The sequence below is a fragment of the Ambystoma mexicanum genome, chromosome 9, assembly GCF_040938575.1.
Source record: "Ambystoma mexicanum isolate Mex_15411 chromosome 9, UKY_AmexF1_1, whole genome shotgun sequence".
Classification (NCBI taxonomy): domain Eukaryota; kingdom Metazoa; phylum Chordata; class Amphibia; order Caudata; family Ambystomatidae; genus Ambystoma; species Ambystoma mexicanum.
In genome coordinates, this window is record NC_090931.1 from 252,141,713 (window position 1) to 252,168,106 (window position 26,394).

At 43.6% G+C, this 26,394-nt stretch overlaps 1 protein-coding gene across 3 annotated transcripts in view; it reads left to right on the forward strand.

Annotated features, from left to right (window-relative positions):
• TMEM218 (transmembrane protein 218) overlaps positions 1 to 20,693 on the forward strand; it is a 120,563-nt gene extending 99,870 nt beyond the window's left edge. For all 3 annotated transcript variants that reach the window (XM_069614555.1, XM_069614556.1, XM_069614554.1), the window contains one exon: positions 18,992 to 20,693. In XM_069614555.1, the coding sequence (XP_069470656.1) occupies positions 18,992 to 19,126 (135 nt within the window). In that variant the 3' untranslated portion in view covers positions 19,127 to 20,693. The remainder of the gene's footprint in view (positions 1 to 18,991) is intronic.
• The last annotated feature ends 5,701 nt before the right edge of the window (positions 20,694 to 26,394 follow it).

A 26,394-nucleotide genomic window follows, 5' to 3' on the forward strand; every position in this document is an offset into this window, starting at 1 on the left:
TAATCTTATGGTGAAAAGTATTGAAAGTCATGGCACACACTAGCCGCTCTTTAGTGATATCTTTCCGAGAATGTTTCTCGAGGAGAATATCACGGTGTTGAAATCTAGCTCTTTTTCGAGATTGTCGAAGTATATGTTTAGGGTAACCTCGCTGCTGCAATCTGTCTTCGATAATGTTTGCCTGGGTCTTATAGTCTTCAACTTTCGTACAATTACGTCTAGCCCTAAGAAACTGACTGTAAGGAATGCTCTTACGCAACGATTCAGGATGGAAACTATCGAATCTTAAAATAGTGTTCCGGTCAGTTTCTTTGCGATACAAATCAACAATAATATGGCCCTCTGAATTCTTGATTAGCAAGTCCAAGAATGGCAAAGAAGTGCTATTTGCTGACATAGTAAATTTAAGATTCATGTCCATAGCATTAAGCCATGGGAGAAATAGAAGATGGTCTGCCTTTGTTTTGTCCCAGATTATAATTATATCATCAATGTAACGTTTATACAATTTGATGGCATCTCTAAAGGGATTAGTGTCTGACAAAATAACCCTGCTTTCAAAGTTCCACATGAAGAGTGTGGCGTAATTAGGGGCAAAAGCTGCCCCCATCGCTGTTCCTTTCACTTGTAAATAGTAAGAAGACTTAAAGCGAAAATAGTTGCGTGAGAGAGCTACCTCGAGCAAATCTATTAGTATTTCAGTTGGAACTAATTGAATACCTGACCGTAAATCCAAAAATCCTTCATTACTTTTAAAGATTTCATTTGTGGTATATTGGAATATAATGACTCCACATCTAAAGTCATAAGTATGTCAAACTCAGGGTTAAAAGGAAAACCCTCAAGGTGCTTGATGGCATCAGTGGTGTCAGCAAGGTATGTTTCAGTGGAAGCCGCCAGTGGCTTCAGAAAATAATCTAGAAATTGGCCAATTGGTTCTAATATGGAGCCACACAATGAAACAATAGGACGTCCCGGCGGATTGTGTAAGTCCTTATGTATCTTAGGAAGTACATAGATGAGCGGAGTCCTAGTTCCCTTAATAGTGAGGAAAAGGAACTCCTTATCATTAATAGCTCCACCTTCCAATGCTTTGTGTCAGTTTCAAATGAGCAGGTCTAAGGCATTCTTCTGCTTCTTTGTGGTTAGTTGAGATCACTTGCATAAGGCATTCTCTTATATGTCAACCGTGTGTTACTTGCATTTGGCTTGAGTTAGCAGGTGGTACCTGCTGCTTTTGAATCTCATTATGTAGTGTTTTTGTTTTTTTAATAGGTTATTTATTATGCGCCTATACACGTGTGTCAAGGGGCAACAAGGCAAGGGGGGGGTGAGGTTGCAACGATCACACTAGGCCTTGTACATTCAGATCGTGCAAGTGCAGGTTATTTATAATGCGCTTGGTTTCAACCGGGATTCAAACCTGTGTTGCTCAGCGTGGTGCTTCCAAGACCTGTGCGTTGCCACTCGAGTAATTGTTTTCATCCTTACTTGTCTGATTCAAGAGGCAACAGTTACCGAGCTTTCAGGGTTGAGAGATGTTTCCTACATACAAGAGGGTAAAAAAAGTGTGTTCTGAAAAGCACAAGATGGTCTTAAGTCATATTACTGATTATTTCCAACTAGTTGCACATATTTTATTTTCTGTTTGTAAATTGTGTTTGCTGACATCCTTTGGTGTTGGTTAAAGTACATTCAAACGATGCCGAAAAGCACAGTCAGAATTTAGGTTCTATGTGAAAATTCCACCCAATGGAGGATGCTCCTCCAAAAGGCCGCCATTTACTGGTGGTCCTGGAGCACCTCCGAAGGGTGGGATTTTCATTCTATCAATGGGGATTTTAGGACGAACCCCATTTGTGCCGTTACCTTGCCCTGAACCTCCTTCACACGCACTTAAACCCTTCCCCACCACGTCCTGGCCATCATGATCCCCACCCAACCCACCTCAAGCCAAATGGCCCCTCCTCCTTTTCCTCCTCCTTTGCTTCTTCCTCCTCCTGCTGCTTCAAGCACCCCACCTCCCAGATCCCTTGTGCCCAACCACATACTTATCTGCCCCCCCCCCGCTGGGTTGTACGACTTCCTCCTTCAGATGCGACCATTTTTAGGCAGCGTATCCTAGGTGGTCTTTAAGAGGCGTTACACAAAAAACAGTCTAGAGACCACATACCAAATTTACTTCCAGAACAGTTTAGGTACACACCAGTACATCTGCATTGGAGTCTATCATTCGGGTTTATAAGGCCTCATTTGGCAAGTGCCCAGTAAACCTTCTAATCCTTGTTTAATGCCTCCTTGGCTACTAAGGGATTTTCGAATATTTGACCGGGCAAGGGGCATGGAACGGAACATTCGTTCCGCCACGCCATCCTCTCAGCCTGCCAAATATGGGAGCATCTGCTGGCAGATTTACTCCGGATTCCTGCTAAATACATTTCAATAGGATTCCTTGAGAATCCATGCACATACAAGATGGGAGACATTTACGATTGTTTATGCTACGAAGCGCTAAAATGCACGGAGAGCGGGTTCGGCCTGATTTCCCTGCTTTCTTTGCACTATGCAATGCAAACAAGCAATATTGTACAGCGGGACTGGGTACACAAAAGTGCTTGTTGTTACAGTGCAGCCCACTCTGAAATTTGAATACAATCCTGAAATGAGGCCCAAAGTTTCTAGTGCTCCTGTTTTTTGTTTTTTATTGGAACGTGTCTGACTCACGGCAACATTTTAGTTTCAGTAAACGGCTCATTCTAATGCAAGGAATATTGCTATGCCATTAGATAAGTGCTTGAACCACAGGGCAATAAATAACCAATGCTGGGGGCAGGGGTGGACTGGCCTATAGTGAACTCTGGAGATTTCTCGGTGGGTCTCTGCAACCTAGGCCTCTTTTGTGTGGTATTTCCAAATTTCCGGTTAGGGAAAGCATTGGGCTTCATGAAAATGTGTCATATGGGGCCACTTTGAAAATTATTTCCAGGGCCTCTTTTGGTCCCCAGTAACTATTTCCAGGGCCTCTTTTAGTTCCCAGTCCACCCCTGGCTGGGGTAGGAAGCAATACATTCCTGTGATCAAAACACTGCTTGGGCGAGCTGCAAATGTTACCATAGAGATGGCATTGCATCCTTTGGGGACAGCTTGCTCGGACTTTTAAAAGCTATTCGACCCGGGCAGAATCTTATAGCTCACCTTACAGCGTTTGCATTCCATTTTATCTCCAACGCGTAGGCTTTTTTCTCTTTCTGTTTATTTTGGGAGCGAGGGTGTTTAAACGGTGGACAGCGAAAGGGGGGGGGGGCGCAAGTGTCGCATTTACCTGCATAGGAAACTAGAAACTCTGCATCTGAAATGTGTAATAACACGGTGTGAGCTGGGCGGTAAATTGTGCTCGTCAGACAGAGCCGCGCCATCAGAGTGCTAATTAAAGGATCTGCAGGACGGGTCCCCTCAGAAGCCTGGCTCGATACCATATCAATAATGCATGACCCGGGCTTTATGCTCTGAAGGCCTGCTAATTGGCTAATTAAAAAACCGAAGTGTGTTGAACGAGCAAACATGTAGTCCACCTGAGACTTGTTCTGTGACGAAGCCAAGGTCAAACCCGTGTTAACGCCGCCTAATAATACTGACCCCTGTTGTAAGCAGAGTGTTCGCGCGTTCCCAGGCGCAGAGGGGACGGGTTTAGAAGCTCTGCTTCCATTTTCCCGCTAGCTGGAAGCATAGGCGACATTTGCCCTATTGCAAAAGGAATCGGCACTACTTCTGGCGCGCGGAAGGGTTTTATGATACGTTCTCGTTTTGGAACATTGTACAGTGTTTTGACTTGTCATATAAGACATATTAGATGAACTGAATACTCCCCCCCGTTACCTATACATTAAAACGGACATAGTGCAAAACGGGGCAGAAGTCCCCAACGAAGGGTGGGGGGTGTTGTTAGCATAGGGAATGAAAGTGATGTCACAGGAAGTGCAGTCACCGGAAGTGTATTCAGTTGTCATTACCAAAGGGCAGAATTCAGAGCTTGAAGGCTGGATGTTGCTTGCTGGTACAAAACAATATTGGAATGCTGTAGTATCCTGAGGCATCTGGTAAGTCATCAAAACAGGAAGCATACTGGAGCCAGGTAAGTGTATTGGTATTGTTTATTTGTAAAGCACCTATAGACAAGGCAAGTGTTTCAAAGCGCTGGTGCTGAGGTCAGCTGCTTTATTAGTTACAGGGCATAGGTAGAGAAGTTACATAGGAGAGTAGTAACATAGCTTCCTCTCAGATCTGGCTCCCATCCTGAATCCTTCCCAACTGTCTTCCCTGTAATCTCCTGATCTCCAGTTTCCACATTCCACCATACATTCTTCCAGTTCAGCAATGCACTAAACTTACATACTACACACCTCATCCTCTTACAAATAACAAAAGAAACTTTACATTCACTAGCTCTTAACTGGGTGGTTCACGCACAGACATGGATCCTGCACCGACGGATAACCTTGATACTGCATCTCAACATTGCCAACACTCCGTTCTACCACCATGGGAAAAAGAGCACTTTCTGTCCAAGGCTGCCACCCCTGTATCTGGGCCTTCCACACCCAATCAAAGCTACCTTGCTATCGACATCTTTAATGCTAGAAGATAGGTGGTGCTGCTTTCCACATTTTTAATGTAGCTTTTCACCACTACTTTCAGCGATGTGCTGTACTAAAAAGCTGGTGGCTGATTCCCATCACCTTATGTACTTTCATTGGCGCACATTCCTGTAGCATTGTTTTATGTTTTGAAATAACAGACCAAGTGGTTGATGGATGTACCAGTCCCTCCCTGTCTAGGGTAATTTTAAAATATGAGTGTTGAATTTGTGACAGATCAACTTCCAGGGCCCCAGTGGTCCAGGGATGAATACAGATTTCTAAACCATCAATCAGCCCCACAACTGTACTACTCCAGAAGGGATCCAAACAGATGGGGCAACACAAGCAAATTATAAAACTCCTTGTCCAATTTTGGTAACATGGACGGAAGGGCAGGCTTATCTCCGAAAGGTCGTGGATCGTTCGTTAGTTGCAACACAGCGAAAATATAATTCTTACCCAATAATAAAATGGACTGTCCAGTCAAGGTTGTATAAAAATAAATACTTTATTATCACAGCAGACAGTTCTAGCACACTACGAAATACAACCCAACCTGTAAAGGAATGCAGAGGACCGACAGTTTCAAAGAAGAAAAAGGGATGCACTCTGGAAACTGACAAGAAGGGTAGTCAGTATAGTAAATAAACGCAATAGTTCAGGGATACTTGGTTTCAGCACAAAGGGAGCAATGGGTCGTACAATGTCGCTAGGGGCCTTCCGAAATGTACCTTGTGCTGTCGGAGTTCTTGGCGCTCAAGAGGGTCAAGTCGGTTTCAGGGCGCTTTTGAGCTTCTGTGACAGAATTCAAGATGGGAGACAGCTGTGGGTATCGGGCAGCAAACAGTTTGGCTAGCGAAGCTGGACGGACGGTTGCAGGCTGTCCCACACAGCGGCTCAGGGTCAGGAATCGTCCTTATGCTGGTCAGCTGTTCTGAAGCATTGGTCAAGGTGTCTCGGACGGCATAAGCAACTGCAGCGTAACAGTCAGTGGTGCAGTCGGTTGCAGCTTGAGGGGCTGAACTGGCTCCAAAATGTCCTTTTAAGGAGGCCGTCTGTAGATGCTCGTCGAGGCACTCCTCCTAGCTTTTTCAATGGGCTTGTGTCATCCTTTTAAGGCATACAGGCCAAAGCTGAGGAGTGTGTTACAGTCTACTGCCTTGTCCTCGGTTTGGTTCAGACACTCTCTGGCACTTCCCAATTAGGAAGCTTGCTGCAGAGCCTACCAGGGCACGCTGTGTGCTGCCTGGGTACTGGTTCTGGAGCTGCTGAAGGATTCTCTGAATTCAGTATCTCCCTCTGTTCTCTGGGAGATGTTTAGGGGAGGGATCTTGCCTCGCTGTTGGAGGTCTCGGCCTTCCTTTACTGGCGGAAGATGTAAGGCAGACTGTACCTTCTGTCAGGGTCCAATGCTGAGTTCTTCTTGTTACTCCTTGCAATGTCTTCATATGATCTGCCAAAAGAGAGGCTCGGCCCTCCTTTAAAGCCAAATGGACTGCAGGGATTGTTGTAGGCTAAGCCTACCTTAATGAACCAATCCTGAGTCCCCACCAACAATCTCCTGTATGTGTGAGGTCATAACCAGAGTGCTTTGCAACACAAAAGGTAAAGGGGTGAAACATGTACTACTAAGTCCCACCCATCTTCCTGTCTGTTGTGGATTGAAGGGTCTCTCTGGATAATGGAGCTCTCTGTGGTTCCTGATTAAAGCAGCAGGTCTCCCTTGAAGCTGCAGCAAGACCAGACTCTCTGGCTCCCCAAACCACATTCTTGTACTTTCTGAATGGGGACCCCCTGGGGGGATGACTACTGTAATACATGGCAGTCCCAGACATGGCATTTCACTGTCAATTGATACTGAGGGCGGGAGCTGGCCTTATGTTGACACAGAAAGGCTGTTGGGATTTCCTGTCTCCTTTGTTAGCCGCTGCAGCCAAGCCCTGTGTGGGCCTGTTTGAATTAAACTCTGATTCGTATGGAAATGCTGCCACCAGAAGCAGGGCTCAACAAAAGGACATGGTGGATCCATGGAGCCCTTGTTAGTTAATTAGGCTGGCCATGGCAGGGGAAAGGTTTTGCCCTCCCTGTCTGGAGATGCATTGTGTACTCCACCTGTCAGATCCCAACTAAATAAGACCGGGGTAGACTGTGCCTTTAGGCTGTGTCCACCCAGAGTCCACAGGTCTGTGTGTATCTCATGCGTGAGCATAGGAAATTGTGTGCGGATTAGCCCCACACGTTTTTCGAGGTTGGTCTACCATCATTTCATTTAAAAATTAAAAAAAGACAAAGTGACCGCACACCCAATGTTCGGATGGTCGAATTTCTCACGGAATTGGAAAATTACTATCAAGATGTGCGTGTTCCAAGCCTTGTCTGACTGGGTTTTTAGAAGTATGAGTGGAGAAAAGAAAATTGTCTGCAGTAATGTTTCTGGCACTAAAGGTGCAGGAGTGTTAATTGGTTGTAGAGTAAGCTCATATCGTCCGAGACTAATGGTGTAGAAGTGTGTAGTATGAGGGTGATGTATGAGGTTGTTTAGTGAGTCTTCTGGCACTATAGTGTAGAAGTGGTGAGGGTGGCTTTGGTTCATTTGAGAAGAAATTGTACTTGAGAAGAAATAGTTGTGAGTACATTGTTATCCATTATTTCAGGCAAAATACTATAGACTATAAGAACGAGCATAACATTGTAACAGTTTTTTCTCTCACACTAACTTGGTGGTTAGTTTTCTCTGCCTTTTTCGTGTATTTACTGTTCTGTTTCTATGCAGTACGTTGGTCTCTGGTCTCTTGTCTTGTAAGTGCCCGTTTCTATCTTTACTTTTATCCGTTCCAGGAGGAGATTTAGTTGACAGTTAATGCTCGTGTGGTATATACTCATTTGATTCATATGTATCCCAGATTGGAGGTGTTTTAGTAGTTGTGTTGGATGTGAGGGATTTTCGGTTTTCCTGGCATTAAAGATGTGGATAACAAGGCCTAGTGTAATTGGGTGTGGCAGACCCAAATCCAAGGCTGGCAGCCTTGGACAGGAAGAGGATTGTTTTTCTTTGGTTGGTTGAAGGGATTGTGGCATTGTTTAGAAGTAGCAAGAACGTTTAACTTTGGTTGATTATCACCTCTCTATGAATGTTACATGCCAATTTGATATCTGGTGAATGTACAATTTCTGTTCGTTATAAAAGAGGGAGATGTTTAGTGTTTGGCTTGGTGCATTGCTCGAGTGGGTGGAATGCATCATGGAATGTGGAACCTGGAAGTCTGCGTATTCCAGGTGTGACAGTTAGGACACTCAGGATGGGAGCCCCAGCTGAAAGGATGTTACTGTATGACTCCCTTGCTTAACCTTTCTATATTTTACCCTGCACAAATAATGCAGCTATCACTACACTTACCTGGCTCCAGAGTGTTCCTTACTTCAATGCTGGCCCACCTGAAGGTAGCAGGATACTACAAATTGGTATGGCATAATTTGCCTTTTGTGGCCAAGGTCAAAATATAGAGCCACTACGATTACAATGCTGATAAGTTTTTTATTCAATAAACTTAATAATAAAAAAAAAAAAATATAGAGCCATTTGATCCAATTCACTAAACTGTACAGTGCTACAATATGCAAAAACCCACCTGCTCCATCACTCAACTCTGCTCCAATACTGTGTCCCGAGAGCGTCCCAGAGCCTCCTCTGTCAACTCACTCCCTCGCCACAACGCGCCCTCTTTCCAATCTGTCCCTGTCTGTCTCTACTCCTCCATGCCCCAGTTTCACACACCCTTTCCTAAACCCTTCCAAAGTTTTGTCTGCCAATTCCTGGTGCTTCCTTGCATATCTCGGCCCCTATCCTTTAGTTACACCCACGCCCTGCCCCCTTTCCTGAGCCCCCACCAACAGAAGGCATGGGAATTTGCCCCAACCGAGGGAACTGGTGCAATCAATGAAGCAGAGCACGATTTAAAACATATACACTAAATAGATATATTTATGGTTCAAAATAGCTGGGAGCTGGTTGTAGCCTAGGAGAGCACGGTTGGCTTGACACCAACAGCTACTCGGTGCTTCAGGTGCCTCCCCAGGCCAACTGATGCCACACAAACTTACCCCAGCAGCATTCACTTTGTGTGTTTGAGATTGTGCAAAAGTAAGCATTAGGACAACTCTAAAAGATATTAAAGCATAAAGGGTCATTATATCATTGACAAAATACTATCATTTGCATCTCGTATGGGATTTACATTTGTGTCACGTTAAAGAATAGGTCCTGGCTCCCCAGAAGAAGCTCCTGCTTAGTAGGTGATGCCTAAAACCTAGGCACTGCGTTTTGCTCCTGCTAATCAAATAATTGTGTGTGTGTGTGTGTGTGTGTGTGTGTGTGTGTGTGTGTGTGTGTGTGTGTGTGTGTGTGTGTATACACACGCACACATGAAAGCGTTCAACTGATGTAAGACCTTTCTTTGCATGTATGTATACGCACACACATGCGCGCGCAAAACGTCTCACACACACACACACACACACACGCACACCACGAAACAAAAGGTCTTACATCAGTTGGAAGCCATGCAACCAGGGCTTCAGTCGAGGGTATACACGGGTGGATGGCATCCTCCCACTTTTTTCAGAGGGCGGGTGCCGTCCCTGGTGGTATTTTAAAAGCCATAGGTAAAACGAGATACTTTACACTGTTTTGAGAATTTTAAGAGTTTACTCGTGCAAACCTCGGTGGGGATTCGAACCGTGGTCGCCAGGTTCGGCATTTCACCACTACACCATAGGACTAGACGATAGAGCAGAAACGACTGAAGGTGAAATGTTTCATATGGGAACCGTGTGATTCAGAGAAAACATGGGCGATTCTTGGGTTTTAAATTACACATGTTTTATAATTTTCCTACACAAATAAACTCTCTTGGGTCATATTTTGTTTGTGGATTTTCGGAAAGGCAAATGCCCATTCACCCAGTGTATTTTGTTTGGTTATGCAAATCCAATTAAGTGAAATTTGCATATTTCACTGATATGCTAATTTCTGGTGACTGCACTCCCCATTTGGCATGTTAATGGGTCCCCACATACATTTTTTTAGGACTTGAACAGTGCATGCACCCCCCCCATCTCCAAAAGACTCCAGTAAGTTCCCCTTCCTGGTTGGTGGGACAATGTCTTTGAAAAGGTGTATGCGCCTATGCCTTGCAGAATGCTCTTTTATTTAAAGATGTTTTAAAAAAAAAAAAATGTTGAGAGTCTTCATGAGTAATTCTTGCGTGAGCTTTCAGGTAGGAAAGTGGGCATGAAGATAATGGGATTTGGCCAGTTTTGGCCGTTGATTCATGTATTTAAAGTTTGTGTATAGCGTGGGACAGACATAAGTGCATCAGAGTGCTGTACAAGATTATATATATATAATTCAGCAAAGTAAAAAAAACGTTAAAGGGACGTTACGGTTAAGTTGTACTAATAAAAAACCTATTTGTTAAAGGGATGTTAGGGTTAGAAGTGAAACCGAAAACCCCAAGAAATGTGCCAGTTATGGTAAGCTAAGCAACCATAACTAGCGCCACCACCGTGCACTGCTAAGACTAAGACGAGGACATGAAAGATGACATCACAAATGTCATTGATGACATCACTGATGACATCACATGTCAGGGTCACTTGTTTTTGTTTACTGACACGATTATGCTAGTTTTTTGTTGTTACTGACAATGAGAATTTCCGGTGCTTTATACACATTAACCTTTTTATATGTTCTTAAATTACTTTCCTTAGAGTTTAATATGAGCTCATAGTGCACATACATGGGACAATAAACACGCCTCAAACATACAATTAATTTGTGTGCATGATGATTAACTCTGTTATTGTCATTTTATAGTGATGTTGTTTCTTTCTTCCTTACTTTAGTTTCGCTGTATGTGCGTCTAATTTGTATGCATTGTGAGTTTGTATATGTATTTTGTTCTACTGACAAAAGTTTGTGATACGTTTTCAATTGTTACCTATTTATTCCATGTTTAACATAGCATTTATTATTTTACTGTTGGAAACTACCAGATGAAAAATATTCTACCGTGCTGCAACCATTGCCTATATATGTATATATGTAGGATTAGGTTTGTCTATTAACAACACTCAAATATAATGTCTTGTGTACATGAGTACATTCTTTAATACATGAAGTAGTTCATGATAGGTCCCCCAACATCTTGTTACCAGTATTATAAACACAACCCCTTGTAGGGACTTTTCATCAACATTAATTTCATACGTGATGTCATCAGTGATGTCATTTGTGATGTCATCTTTCATTTCCTGGGTGTTAGTCGTGCACGTGACGCGTGTTATGGTTGCCCTCCCCCCAAGAGCCAACACCACCAGCTGGAGGACCTACACAATGAAAGAAGCGCAATACTTCAAAAGACATTGAAGAAGACCAGAAAGATGAGGCAGAGGAAGTGCCTACCTCTAGCACCCAGAGATAATCATGGGTGTGGCATTTCCTTACCACTGTTGGGAATGTAAGGCTAAAGCTACCAATGTGAAATGTGCTGAGTGCAGTCAGTCGCAGACTACCTGGGAGGTACTCCTACGGAACCACCTCCATGCACCGCCAGACCAAATCCAACCATTGCAATGCTCTCAGAAAGGCTGTTCCTTTTTTAGGAAGTAGTAGGCTGTCTTTCTCTACCTCATCTTCCTCAACCAATACTGTAGCCACACAGCCTACTTCTGAGGGACACAAAATGCCACCAGCTACCTTGCAAGAGATAAAAGCAGCTGTTGATCCATATCGTTCGAAGACAACAGTACTCTGTACATACTGCAATGCACCACTCTACAGGGAGCAATTTTGAAGTGCTTTTGAAGCTGTAATCAAGGCGCATGAGAAACCTTGCCCCCCTACCTTAGATGTAACACACACAAAATATCCCCCCCCCCCCACCTTCCACCTGCTGCTCCATATTTGTGGTTGGTGTTCCTTCCCCTACCCCACCTGACTTTCTGGCCTCGCCTGCAAAAAAAAAATAACAAACATTAAAACTCTTTTTAATGTTGTTTGTAACACTCCCCCATTGCCTGCTTTAAACCATTCACACATATATCCACCAATCACTTAAAACACTCTACATATAGCCTGTCAACATATTAAACTTCCACCCACCAACTGCCACTTAACAATGTTCTACCCATCGTTTGCATCTGCATTTCCCATACTTCTACCAAATAATCATACATAGTGCTCCTATAAATGCACAAATGCATTGTGCAGTGAGAGAACTTCATAAATAAAAGGGGCAACATGGATGGACAAGTGCTCATGGGAGCCCAGAAGGAAAGTGCCGAGGGATGCCAAGGTGGGAGGCTTGAAACACCCTATATTGGCTGAGAATGCTGCATGCCCAAACAAGCAAATCAGAGTAGGCATTCGACCTTGCCAAGCGCTAGGCCCATTGTCCATGCACCACACTTATATCACTATTTATTGTGCAAATATCTGCACATTTTGGAAAAATAAAACACAAAACAGATTGCCAAAAGCATGCTTTCAGGTCCTTACTGATGCTGCTCATGCAGATTTGTTGCAATTCAGTACAGGACTTCAGGCTGTAGCCGCAAGCAAAATATGTTTTCCCATTCAAACCTCGGGCTTTCAGACATGCTGCATGCCCCAATAATCAGAGTACACGATTATCAGGTAATCGCAGGGCGGTAGGATGGGCAGATGACTGCGATTCATCTAGTACTTTAAACGGATTACCCTGCTGCTAGTGATGGGATTCTTTTGTAAAGGTCCCCTTCCTTTTTCAACTGTTAGGTTTCCAATAGGAAGGTAAGCCCTGTTCACCTTAGTGCTGGGTTATTCAATAAGTAGCTATGGTCATAATAAAGCAATCATGAAAACCATTGTTGGTGCTATAGTTATTGTTAGAAGTCAGCCGACACGCGTTTCGACTCTCTGGGGTGTTTCTCAATGCGTTTGGATTGTGGGCCAATCATTGCTGCGAGGTTGTGAAATGAGTCCGTACGCAATCCCAATATCTTGTCCCGGTATGGTTGCAAATGAAGGTGGTTAATGATTTCAAGGGGTGGCCTGGTGACCAAGTGGGCACCTGGTTTAGTGTCCTCTGTAATTATCTGCAGATTAGCATTGTCTCTGAGTGTATACAGTGGTAATCACAGCGATCTGTTGATGCAGTCCTGTGCAGCACTTCGAGCTGTAGCCACCGGCAGAATTTTAGCCACAGGCAACATTTTCCCATTGAAACCTATCCTGATTTTCAAAAACCTGACCACATAGCCATTCCCTGCTGGCCATGCCCACTTTAACCCCATTGCCTTTCCCTCATGATCATGGCCAGTAGCCAGATTGCATGAATCGAACAATCTGGCCACTGCCCATGGCCCTCATTACAACCCAGGCGGTAAGTGTTTAACGGCGCCGTAAAGAGCGTCGGCGCCGTTAAACACTTACCGCTGATTACAAGGTCCCTTAGCGGGATGGTGACTTTAACGCCTGCTTTTTGCAGGCGTTAAAAACCAACCCGCTAAGGGACCTTGGCGATAATTACGGCAACCGTAATTTACGGTGCCGTAATTATCGCCTTCCCCATTCCCATTATGCCCTATGGGGCAAAAATGGGAATGGGGAAGGGGCCATTGGTGAATGGGGAATTACCGCCCCACTCACCTTGTAATGGGGCGGTAATTCCGCCATCCACCATGGGGGAATCGTAACCTTAGCGGCATGGACCATGGTGCTAATAGCACCATGGTCCTCCGCCAAGGTTGTAATGAGGGCCCATGGCTACAGGCTATAGCTGTCTTTTTATAGCCATATCACATCCCATCCTCATCACCCCTCAACTCCCCAGAGATTGTTTCATTTGTTTGACAAATGCAATGTTATGTTTTTTAGTGATTTAACCGCAATATTCGCGGACGTCGGCAGCTGTCTGCAAATCCAACATGGAGACCATTTCAAAATATGTGACGCAGCTCACGTTTTTTACCATTCAATCACGGGCGCTTATGATGTCGGTGGACATCACGCCGGAACCTGATTGGTCCAAGGGCGTGTCTGTGGGCCGAATAGGGAAGTGAGTTCGTGGACCGAACCCAGATATCCCTAATTTTTTTTACCTACATTTTGGCCAATTTAAAATAAACTACTGGACGGATTTACACTAAATTTACAAAAGCATGCTTCCAGGACCAAGCCGCCGCTCCTGCCACAAATTTGGTGAAAATCCGTCTTGTGGTTTGGGCGGTAGGCATGAGCACATTTTTTTTCCATTGCGTCTATGATGAAAACCACACATTTTGGAATCCCCCCGCCCGCTGGACAAAACCTCACCAAACTTTGCAGAATCAATCCAAGGGGGGCCATATACTTTATTTTGCAAAGTTTGGTGAGGATACGTCCGGGGTGCAGAGTTATAAGCCCTCCCAAAAAAGTGCTCTTCCTATGGGTTGAGCAACTTAACCATAACTACACGGCCGGTATCGCAGGCCGTGTAATAAATACAGTCAACACGAACAAACAATAAAACCCCAATAAAATCGAGCATAAAGTAACAAGCAGATCATTAAATGGAATCTTAAAAACAATTAAAACAAAATACAATTTAAAAATGTTGGTGTTCCTTACCCAGGCTATTCTAAATCTCAGATACTATGGAATCTTGCAAAGATTAATCTCTAAAGCATTCCATCAAGAGCTGCTGTACCTCCAGATGTTTTATGGAAGTTGTCAACCAGCGTTGGCTCAGCATTGCAATTGTGGAGCATTTCTGATGAGTTAGAAGAAGTTTGGTAAATGCTCCTAATCAACCGCTTCACTGCTCATAGTTCTAGGCCATGGTCACCGGCAGGTAAATCTTGGCACGAGTGGGCAAGATGGACCCTTCCTCCTCCTTTGTCACAAGGGTCTTGTGAAATAAACATGCCTGCGTCACCTGACCTGGCCCAAATCTGCAGCACCCCTTGACCGGTTCAATTAAAGGAAAGTTGGGGCATGGTTGCACTCCCCCTTTGCAACTCCTGATTTCAAACTTCAAAGGGAGACTCATACCTGCCTACATTTGGAAATCGGAAACGGTGAGATTTCGCTACCCGCAGCATGCATGCATGACCCTGCATATCAGTACTCAAAACTCTGCCCTTGCCACAATCTCAGGTTGAAAAGGGACATATACACATGTATCCACTCTCTCCCTCTATATCTCCTCTCTCTTCCCTCTCTCCCACCTTCTCTCCTCCCTCTCATTACAAATATTTATAAATATGGAGGAATCTGGAAACAATTGACAAAGTGATTGCAACATATAATTTGCGACTTTCATTTATTTCCATCTGGGAAAACCTACATATTCCTGCTTGTTAATTAGAAACGATTAGGCGCGTTAGTTCTGTTAAAATATTGCAATATTATCTATTCACTGAAAAAACTAGATTGAAATAGTTCACAAATAAAGCACAGCGCGATAAACCGATTTGCCAAGGATCACACAATTCATTTAACTGGTGAAGCCAGCATTTGAAACTAGTGTGCAGTTTGCAGCATATGCACTTGACCACATAAGTTCTGAGGTCAAGTTGCTAGAAATAATTAATAATGGTTGGTTTTGAAAAATGCTCCTTTTTTATGGAGTTTAAAAAGGAAAAAAACAATGATCAGGGTGACTGAACGTGGTATACATACTTTAAATATTTATTTAGTTCATATGACAGATGTCATTCACCGTGTTTGGGTAAAATGAAATTTTAATTTTGACTACATGCTTCAATCCATACATACGTTTTTACACAACATTCTGCATTCTGACAGGACATACATACATTGATGAAGATGCAGTATCCTAACATGATACATTAATATTATTGTCCATGCATTTTTGGCGTGGATATACATTTTAAAACAACATAGAAAGTCTCTTACAACACTTCAGGATCATGGTGATCAAATTATACGCTAACAAAAAATAAATGTAAATCGTATTACAACATTTTCAGTGTTGACATTTAACACTGGGGGGGTGTCGACACAAACGTGTTTCGGCCAATTAAGAGCTGATCTCTTCTGCTGAAAAATGGATGGCTTTCATCAGGACGGAGAAGATGAGTTGGATAATGGTGTCCTGTTTCTCTCTGTCAAGAAATTAACAGAGATGGACGTGTGAGTGTGTATTCACTCAGGTACTAATTGCATTAATTCACATATTGCATTTAATACTTATTCATTGAAAGGGAGCTATCTTCCTCCGATAGGAGCGAGATAGTCATTCTTACCGTGTTCATTGTATTTTCACACCGTGTTTAAAAAAAATAAAAACTGAGTGTAGGGTGCCGAAGACAGCGAAATGCTGATCTTTCTTGCTCCCGGGGTTCCTTGAGTGAACACTGGAAGTAGTTATGGGTCTACAATGCCCACTAAAGACAGGTTGCAGTTGTGCTGCACATATCTAAGGACAACAGTTGTGTTGCCTCTGTGAGGCAGAAGTAGGATAGTGCTGTAAGATGGCCATTGTTTTTTGGGGCAAATCTTACCCTGTGTATGTAATTTAATTTTACCCAAACATAGTGTATGGCATCTGTCATATGAACTAAATGATTATTTAAAGTGTGCATACCACGTTTGGTCACCCTGATCATTGTCTTTTCAAATTTTGACCTACCTGGATAGATCAGGCTTTTGCCAGGACCCCTATTCATTACTCCTTTTTTATAGAGGACTTGAACTCATATTGAAACAAAAAAAATGACATGTATATAAATCCTTATATAGAAATATGTGATGTCAAGAGTATGATTGTATCTTCATATGTCCCCATACTGAATGAAAGACTACAAATACCAAAATGCAAAGCAATGTGAAACATGCCATCTAAATTTAGCAAATGCACTCGCAAAACTTACTCGGAACCATAATCTGGAATGAGATTTGACCAGCAGCATGCATTGCTGCTTCTTATTATATTTAGAAAATGTAAAGTGTCCCAAACAAACAAGTCAATTTTTCTGTTTCAAATAAGTGCACATCATAAAAATAGGAGACAGTTTTAACACTTTTCCTGTAAATACATTTTCTAGATCAACACTATGAAGAACATGTGGGTGGCTCTGTATCTCACTTCCTTCAACATCAACTGAGCTCTGCTGTTCCAAGGCCTAAGAAGCCATTGTCTTGGTCTGCCTTGTTGCTAGGGTAAGGACACCAGGCCAGGCACGTCCATCTACACGCATATACTTTCATTGTAATTTTATCTCTCAATACAAAATACATGCACCCGAGTAAAAGCAAGGTAAATCCTACAGTACCAACCTCATTCTCCAGGTACGGCCCACTTTGATCTTTCAATGACTCCAGACTACCATTGCCCTCCTCGCAGACGCCTGGGCGCGCCAGGCATGATGGTAACAGACTCAACCCTTTTCTTCTGATAGAGAATGTCTCTGCCTCAGGATGACCTGCATCGCCACTGGGGAGAAAGGCCCACAAAAGAAAACCTAGACACCTCCGCTAAATGTACCTGGGCGTTGAGGAGAAGCAATTCTGAACTCCAGCAATTCTACCACCATAAAAGCTTACTCCAGAAGCTAGATCTCCTTGTACGCTTGATACTTCAAAGGCAACAAGTATCATATTTCTCCTGCCCCCTCTCCCACATTCTGGACTTCCTCATTGACCAGCTTTCCCTCACGTTTTTTCGCTGCCAGTTGATGGCCATTAGACCATGGGGGTAGCCCTGAGTTGGGATTGGAGAGATTGAAAAAATACACCACTAATCTTCTAAAAGGATACCATCCCTTCGGACCTCCCCTACAAGACCCTTGCCTTTCGTAGGATTTGCCTCTTGTCCTGATAACAGAAACCCCCCCGCCCTTTGATCCTTTACAAGGGCTCTCACTTATGTTGATAGCTATATAATGTTTATATTACCTCTCACCTCAGCCTGGCTCTCAAGGTACAAACCCTAATATACGTTCACAAGTTGCTCCCCAACTCTCCTGAGCTCACCTCTGCTTCTTCGAATTGGGCTCTTCTGAGCTAGTTATGCCAACTGCGCTTGTTGAAATTCTTAAAGGTAGTACTAGTACTTCTGCCACTGCTACCAGTAGCAATAATATTACTGCTAGTAGCAGCAGTAATACCAGTCTTTGCGAAATCCACTTGCATTGTCAATGACTTTTTAGGAGAGCCAAGTACCATTTTCATGTCTCTTTGCTATGCCCGGTGTCATAATTGTAGAACATTGTATGGCTGTTGGTAGAGCTAATCTGCTACGCGTTATGGTGATGATTTACAGGCACTTAATTTTAGCCCCTGCCATGTAGAGAGGAATGGCCAATGTCAACAACTGCCAGCTTCAGAAAACTAAGGTAGGAGATGGGCTGTGAAGAGCAGAGGGCAGGTGTGGGAACAGTAGTGCCCACAAATTTTCCCCTGGAAAGGTTTCCATTAAGTGTGCTGATGGAAGAGACCTGCTATGACTGTGAAGGCAGCATATGGCCGGAAGACATTAAAGCAGCACACTTGATACCCCTTCATGCTGAGCACAAAATAGTTGTAGGCAGCAGCTTGTCCCTGTAGGCCCTGATGGGGTCGCGCACAAGCATTTCCTTGCAGACACTGATTCAAAATAGAGCAAGTCTCCACCACGGTCTCTTGTACCCCTGCACAGTGCTCCTAAGTTGGTTCAAGCCATGCCCCGATTAGTTAATCAGTTGCTGTTTCTGATAATTCACTGGGGGACTTAGTTCTTCATTAAAAATATGGTCACTAAGACTACAATTCCCAAGATTCAACAGTAAAATTAAGACGGAAATAGACTATTCCTGCAAAGCACTAGAGCTCTGGCTACACCGAACCAGAATGGTCGCCGTAAAAGCATATTCCTCTTGTGCTCTATGATGAATTGCTTCACAACCAAATTCTGTGCAGTCAATGGTGCACTGCTTCAAATGGAACCCTGCAGCAGCATTCCCCTGTAATTTGAGTGGCCAAATGAGCCCATTTAAACAGGACACAAGATTTCCAGCGTTTGTCTGTTGATTTCCGCACAGCTATATGGACATAAATCATGTCTGTACTTTTTCTGCCTGAGGTTGCTTATTGGATTACTTGGTGATGAATATTGGGCTTCTGTAATTTCATTAAAGCAACTGTAAGTTATCAAATGAAAATATATGCAACCTGAGAGAACCTTTGCTTGGATAAGAGTTGACCAACTTTGTGTATGTTTTGTAGCTGAAAGAGACATGCTCTACTCAAGAGAATTTGCATGCCTTGATATTGATTATGATTGTCACTGTAACAAACCCAGGTTTTAACTCAATCTCTTCTTCTTTCCCAGATTGTGGATACTTTCTTCATTGGCCGCTATTTCCTAGTCTCATGTTTAAGTGTAATTTTCCTCGGAAGCCTCTTCTTGGTTCTCATTTACCATATACTTGAGCCCATACATGCTAAACCACTACAGGTCCGATGATAGGCGAACACCAAGCAGCCCATAGACCATCTGGAGGCTTGTTGGACAGGTGCTGTAACAGCGTTTTATCTTGCAACTAGTGGAAGAACAATGCTTGCTTGATGCCAAAGCTCAAAAGTCAACCTCTTCATGGATGAGAAGAGCCAGTATCAAGTCGCACAAACTATGTTTACCATAATCCAAACTGTGTAGCTCCCCTGCAGCACAATTATTGGTTCAAGAGCTTTCTCATGATCAACCGGGGCTGTTTTCATAAAAGATTTGGTTGCGCCCTAATGAGATTTGCCGTAAGTTATTGAAAAAAAAAATCATCGCCGTTGTAGAATGATTGTGAAAACAAACCCATTTGACCATAGCAGCAAAATGCCTTCTCTGGGGAACTTTAGAAAGTAATGCAGGTTTTAGTACAGGCTTGGGGGGAGGGGAAGGGTGGGCTCGGAAATGTGCACTTATGATGGATTGCTTTATTAATGACCACATGGATGTCATTTGGGGATCCACTACTGCGGATGTGGCCCTATTCCTTTGGGGGAAAATGTAGTGGTAAATGCAATACACACACACATTAAACCATGCCCCTTATCCCGCTGTGCTGGGGGAAAAGAGGTTACGTTCCACTTTTGGTGCCAAACAATAACATTAAAAAAAAGCAAGATTTACATTTACTGGTTAACGATCTGAAGATTGTCAACGTGCAGGCCAGTTTTCTGTATCCAGTAACTGTATTGTCCCGCTGGATGCCATTTGATAACTGTTTTATTTTTATTTTTTAAATTGTACTGAAACTGACTAAAATTATTTAGTTATTTCCAGGGGGCACCATTTCCCCAAGAAAATCAAGTACTTTCCCCAAATATTCTGTGACTGGCGTATATAATAGTAAATTATTGGTGTTTTGAGTTTTTAAAGATTAACGAATTTTATATAAATGTTTAATTAAGTCTAATAAAGTTTGTATAAACTAAGTACACAATAAAAAAATTAAAATAATAGTAAATTATAGCCATCCTAGAATATGTGGGGGAAGGCTTTTAGGGCTGCTGGGGAAAAAAGTCTCCTGGCGACTTTTTGCCAGATGAACTTAACACATAGAAACTACATTGTTACTTCTCGCACATGCCTAAGGCTTGTAAAGGTTAAAGCTTTGCAAGTGCTACATTTCAGAGTGAGATAATTGAGCCCATCTACTGAAATGGCAGTATGCAGACTCCCAATGTTAAACAAAGTATATGTGTCATGGTTTCCCTTCACTCACCCTTTTCAGATGGTGTCTTGTTGAAGCAGAGCCATCAAATTATGTTGTCATATAACTGCATAGTTCAGTATCAGTGGAAAAACATAACCCATTCAGAACACATTTTTCTAACAAGTGGAAAAACCCCAGCTTCCAGAAAACCATTTTCCTGTATTGTATGGATCTAAAACTTCTATTTTTGTAACTAACTGACAAGCTTGTTTTAATTGCTTGAAGCTATTATTTTTGTAATTGCTGTTGACTGCAGTTTGGTCAACGTGAAAAATTGGACAAAGTTGAGTTAGTAAGTAATAAAAAGCATGAGGTAATCAATGTATACTCTTTTTATAAATTGAATGTATGTTCATTTTCTGTATAAATGCTTTAAATTATGGTTTTTCACCAAAACATGTGGATTTTGCTCAGAAAGAATATTTGAAAACAATTCTGCAGAGAGTGTGACATAAAGGATGTGTTGTGTGGATACTTAAGGTGGATGCTTGGTGGGTGGAATGTATCCGAAGGAACTGTTTCGTGTCACACAGGTCTGTCAGTTGATGGAGTGGAGCTTGAGCGAGGAGGTGGTCTGGGGGTCGTTGTAGAGATTACTTATTGCAAATAAAGCTTGGATCGCCAGACATCCAGCAGTGCTGCCGCTACCCAGCAGAGCTGAATTAAGGACAGAGGGCCTCATCACAAGTTGGGCGATATCCCAGCGGTAAATCCGCCGGGATACCGCCCAGCGCAAATAGCCTTACCAAACCCGGTACGGCGCTATTAGCGCCGGATCCTGAGTTGTTGTAAGGCTGCAAGTCCCCATTGTTTCAGAGTCCATAGGACTCTATGAGGCATTGTCACTGCTATTAATGCTGAGGTAATAGCACCTTAAATGGGCAGAAAGTGGCCAGATTTACCTCCAGCTCAAAGCTGGATATAAATCTCCAACTTTCCGCCCAAACACGTGATTGGACGGAGCGGTAATGCGGCAGTAGTAGCGTTCCCGCCACATTTCTACTGCTCTGCCCAACTCGTGATGAGGCCCAGAGTGTTCCTGCCACTCGAATCGGCTATACCAGGAAGGACGCTTGTGTAAGATCAGCCGGATAGTGGAGAAAGGATCTGCTGCTCCTATAACGGTATCAGAAGGGCACTAGACGAAGGCACCTGCAAACGTGTGGCCATCTTCATTGTCTAAAAGCCACTAGAGTAAAGGACCTGCAGGTGCGCCAAACGTGCCTCCATTTTGGAAGAGGGGCAAGGGATCTTGGTTATATATGCAGGTCCGAGATGGCACACATGACATTTGAGATTTAGTATAGACTGTTATGTGGTTGCCGATGTCTTTTGGCCAGAAGAAAACACTGAAGTATATTGTGAACAGTGTACATGGCCAGAGGAAAGGCATTTAGGCGACAAGTCCAGACCGACGTCTGTGTAATAAGAAAAGTGAATTCATTGTTAGAAGTACTCTTAGTCATGAGTGAAATATCTATGTTTTGAGCTTTTATGAGTCACTTTTATTAACCCCATCTCTCATTTTTGTGATAAATAGTCCACAGAGAGTGGCCTGGAGACTGTTATTTGGTGCTTTTGATGCTTTTGAACATTTACATAATAAAAACATTTATTTTTTGTACATTAAACCATTGAGCACAGAAATGTTCCTCCAGGTAAATATGTTTTGAATGGAGTATGACTGATCTAGGGAGATGATGGATGTTTGGTAGGAGTCACGATAAACACATGTCTCCCACGGGTGTTCTTTCTTCAACAACTAAAGGAGACATTGCTCTTCTGCTCAAAGAACTTAAACAGAGCATGGCGATCCGCTCCTACAATCTGTCAAAAACATCCAGGAGTTGGAAACGACTGCACAGCAGTGGAGAAATGGATGGGAGAGGCTGAACCCCACCCCCAAATCTGCAGTTATGCCTGCAAAGAAAGCATGTGAACACATCAGATTTCACAATTGAAAGACCGTTAATCAGCTCTTTCACAAACAAGAGGACCTTGAGAACATCATGTGAAACAACAACATTAGAATTGGTGTAATTCCTCTGGAAGGATGTTCTAAAATTCTGGGCGTCTCTTTTCCGAACTACTCTTTTCTGAAGACTCAGTCATAGACTTGACTCTTAATCGCATCCACCAAGTCTTATCACTCCAACAAGCCAAATACCTAACCCCGGGTGCTCTTACTCAACTTCAACGCTTCAACTTCTTCTCTGCTTTTTCTCCAGGCAGTCCACCGGTCTAAGTCACCCATTTAGTTATTTGCTCGGAGCTGCTCTACCCATATTTTCTGAAGATGTTAATCTCCTGATGCAGATATCTATGAGTAAATCATACTAGTTATTAAAACTCCAGGTCCGGATGGGTTTACTGTAATGTTTTATAAAAGGTTCCAATCTAGTACCCAATCAAGTAACACAGCTTCTAAACATTGCCTCCCACATCAACTAAAAGTCTGAGGTCAGTTGTGGAGATATTGCTATAAAAAGAATTAGAGTCCCTGGTTTCAATCCTGTGGCAACATTCTGAACAATAGTTTCTCATCAAATTCCCATTGCATGCTTGATTAACCGAATGCCAGGATCTATTAAAACTGCAGCACCTCATATTTACTGGTTGTGTCCGATTCATAAGCTCAAGCTCTATTTAGGGGTAGTGCAGATGAGTATTGGAGTAATAGGATGCACCTATCCCATTATTATGTCTCCATCTAAGGTGGGTGCTCTGACACAGTTTTGTCATCAACAAATGATTTAAAACCATATACAAGTTTATTTTATTTTAGTGTCACGCCAGGATTGGGCTTTAACTGAACCCAATGGGTGAGTGGTGGATCTTTCACAATTCATTGAACTTTTTTAGGACTATGTCCAGCACTTCTTTTTATTTACCTGTGCTCTGTCTTTCTTTAAGTCGTATGGATGTTATGTTGATGCCATGGGTCATCTGGACAAGGTCAGGTGTCAGACTACTACAGCACAGTTGGACCACTGAGAATATCAGCCTTGCCTTCCTGATTGTAATGGGTAGCTTCACCTAGCGAGACTTCAGGCTCTTTGTGGTCAGCTGGCGGCTCCTCATACCACTGTGGAGAGACACCCAAATAATCCTGGGAAGCCTGTGGGACAAGGGCGTGGGGTGTTGAGCTCCCACAGGGGTGTTAAGCTGTCCAAAGGGGCCATCTTTCACTTGTATTGTCATGTCAATGGCAACTCCCGCCATGGAGGATGTCGCTCCCTCCCCCTCTTCACTACAAAACCCCCCTGCGCCCTGCAAATCCAAGAGGAAACTGTTGATAGTAAAACGGAGGCGGCAGGACCTGCCTATTTCAGCCTCCGACCAAGGTGTCTCCAAGGTGAGAACTTGCAATTTCATCAGGGGCGATGCTTACAGCCTGATCAACAAGATTAACCATTTCTTCGGAAGTGCTGCAATTGTGAAGGAGAGCAATACAAGTAAGACTACTACAATTTCGTGGGTTGTAGGTCAAAGGATCGACAACCAAAGGATCGAATGGTCAAAGAGTCGACACCAAAGGACCGAAAACAAAAGGATCGACATTTTTTGGGGGGGGGGGTTTACATTTATTTTTGGGGGGTCACCCCCCAATCCCTGTTTTTTATGGTAAAAACCACTTTTTTCCATAAACGAAAACCCCCCAAAAAAAGGTAATTAAAAAAAAAAAATCGATCCATTTGTTTTCGGTCCTTTGGTGTTGATCGTTTGACCATTCGACCCCTTGTAGTCGACCCTTTGACTGGACACCAATTCCGTGAAGTGTGTGGAAAGGAAAAACTATGAACCTAAAATAACTTGTGTTTGGAAGGGTTACTTAGCCCATTTGGCAGTTAGCGCTGGGTGACTTGTACAAACAAACCTGTTAGAGCTGTATCCATAATATCCCCAAGAGGAACCAAGGTTGCTATTCCTTTAAACGGCACACGCAGCTCCTTGGAAAGAGGATCTCAAGGGAGGAGGATTTTGACGCCTAGTACTAGTCCACCAATACCACAAAAAGACGACGCTTGTAGCGCAGCAGAAGTAAGGGGCTTGATAGCTGAGAAAGGAAGACCCTTGTGTGTTAGCCTCCTGAATGTAGAGACCCAACCAAGAATCTCACTTATTTCTGCCCCCACTCCCGCCCCTGTTTCAACTCCTGAGGAACCGGCACAGGGCTGCCAATGCTCACGTGTCCTTATCGAACTGGCGGCCATGATAATCCTTTTGATTAGGATCGTTGACAAATGTAGATGCATGAGTGCTAGAACCCCAGGGGAGCATCACCTATGCACTGAGGCTAACTCATGGTAGCCCGAATCAGCGGTACAATCTAAACATGCACGTGACTCAGCCTGACATAAATGGCTCCCTCGTTCATTTCCAACTGCCACCCAGAGTGCCACTAACAAAGGGGTCTTGGAAACAGCCTGACCGTAGCTCCCCCAACATGCCCAATAAATTGCATCATAAACCAGCACAAATGCCCAGGTGGGCCGGCTTGCTGGAGGGCACCTACAGGGGCCAGTATAATCGACAGAGTGGTAAGTTGAGGCGCAGAGACAAAGAAGCAGACCACAGAGTGGCCCCTGAACTGGTCTCCCACAGTGTGCCAAAGTTGCATAATGACCTAGGACAAGGCATGGGGCGTGGAACAATGATCGGGCCTGGCAGGGGGAGTGGTATTTCTGCACAGAGTCCCCCAATGCTCCAATGACCAGGTGGAAGCAAGAGACTCCTTCACAAACAAATGCACCCACTGGCTCAGAACAGTCTATGGATGCAGTTCCCTAATCAGAGAGGAGATTACAAGCTGTAAAAGACTGCAATAATTAGGGAGGCATCCATGACACCATTCACGTTGATCCAAGGGACCAAGACTGGCAACTGGCCTATTGGATATAGGAATGAGACGTAGCCCTCCGTCAAGTAGTTCAATTACAATCAGTGGATCCCCCTTCTGTAAGACTGCTATCGCTATAGGAATCATGTTCCCAAAGTAAACTTGGTCCCCACACCAACTGCTCTCTGCAGCTAATATAGCCCCTGGGGATAAGCCCAGTGGAGGCCACCAATGGTTGTGGGAACACCTGATAAAAGCCACTTATGTATTATCTAAATCTCTCAGAGACTGTTAACTCTAGAATTGGCCTGGGGTGGTAGATATTGGTAGTGGGTGGTCCAGTTGATGTTTATTATTTATATTGCATATGTTTTATGTATTATATCAATGATGTATTTGTCTGTACTTTATGGCTTCATGGCTGAATAAAGTTAACACAAATAATCTGTTTGCCAGACCATGGTTGCCATTCATTTTTCAGTATGAAGCTGCACCCATATTTTCTCTATTTGTCCAGCAGATAAGGATATCAAGCTGAATTTCCAGCAACATTTTTGGGAAGCTTGTTGTAACCGAGAATTAATGTGACCTAAGGTGAGGGGTCAGTGGAGAAATATGAACTAGAATGGGTGATTCTAGTGTTGATTGAGAAGGCCCTGCCCAGGGCCAAGGTTTAGCGGCCGCAGCGCCCTATGCGGCAGAACAAAAATGTTGCGCCCTCCCATCCCCTCAAGTGCGCCCCTGGCCAAATTGTTCAAAAGGTACTGATCAGCTCCCTATTGTTATTAATTGCGCTCAGCTCCCGAGAACGGAGCTCATCTAATTTAAATAGGGCACTTGCTATGCCTTCTCCCACCATGCTAGTTCGGGGGAGACCTTCAAAGACTCCTCACAAACTGGCATGGTGGGGGGGGGTCTAATGGCAGGGCGCTCCAGCGGTCGCCCGGGCGGCCCAGCCCTAAGGCCGGCTCTAGCCCTGACACAGATTTCATCTGGATGCAAGAATTACGCCAAGACCATATGATAGAAATCAATAGTTTATTTTGGGGCTGTTACAAGATTTTACAAAATTGTCAGGGTGGTTCCTGTGCCCCCTCCAATGAGACAACTTCCCACCATATCCCCTTTACTGTTCCCAAATTCTCAAATCCTCCTGATTTCTCCATCTCATTATTTGCAAGT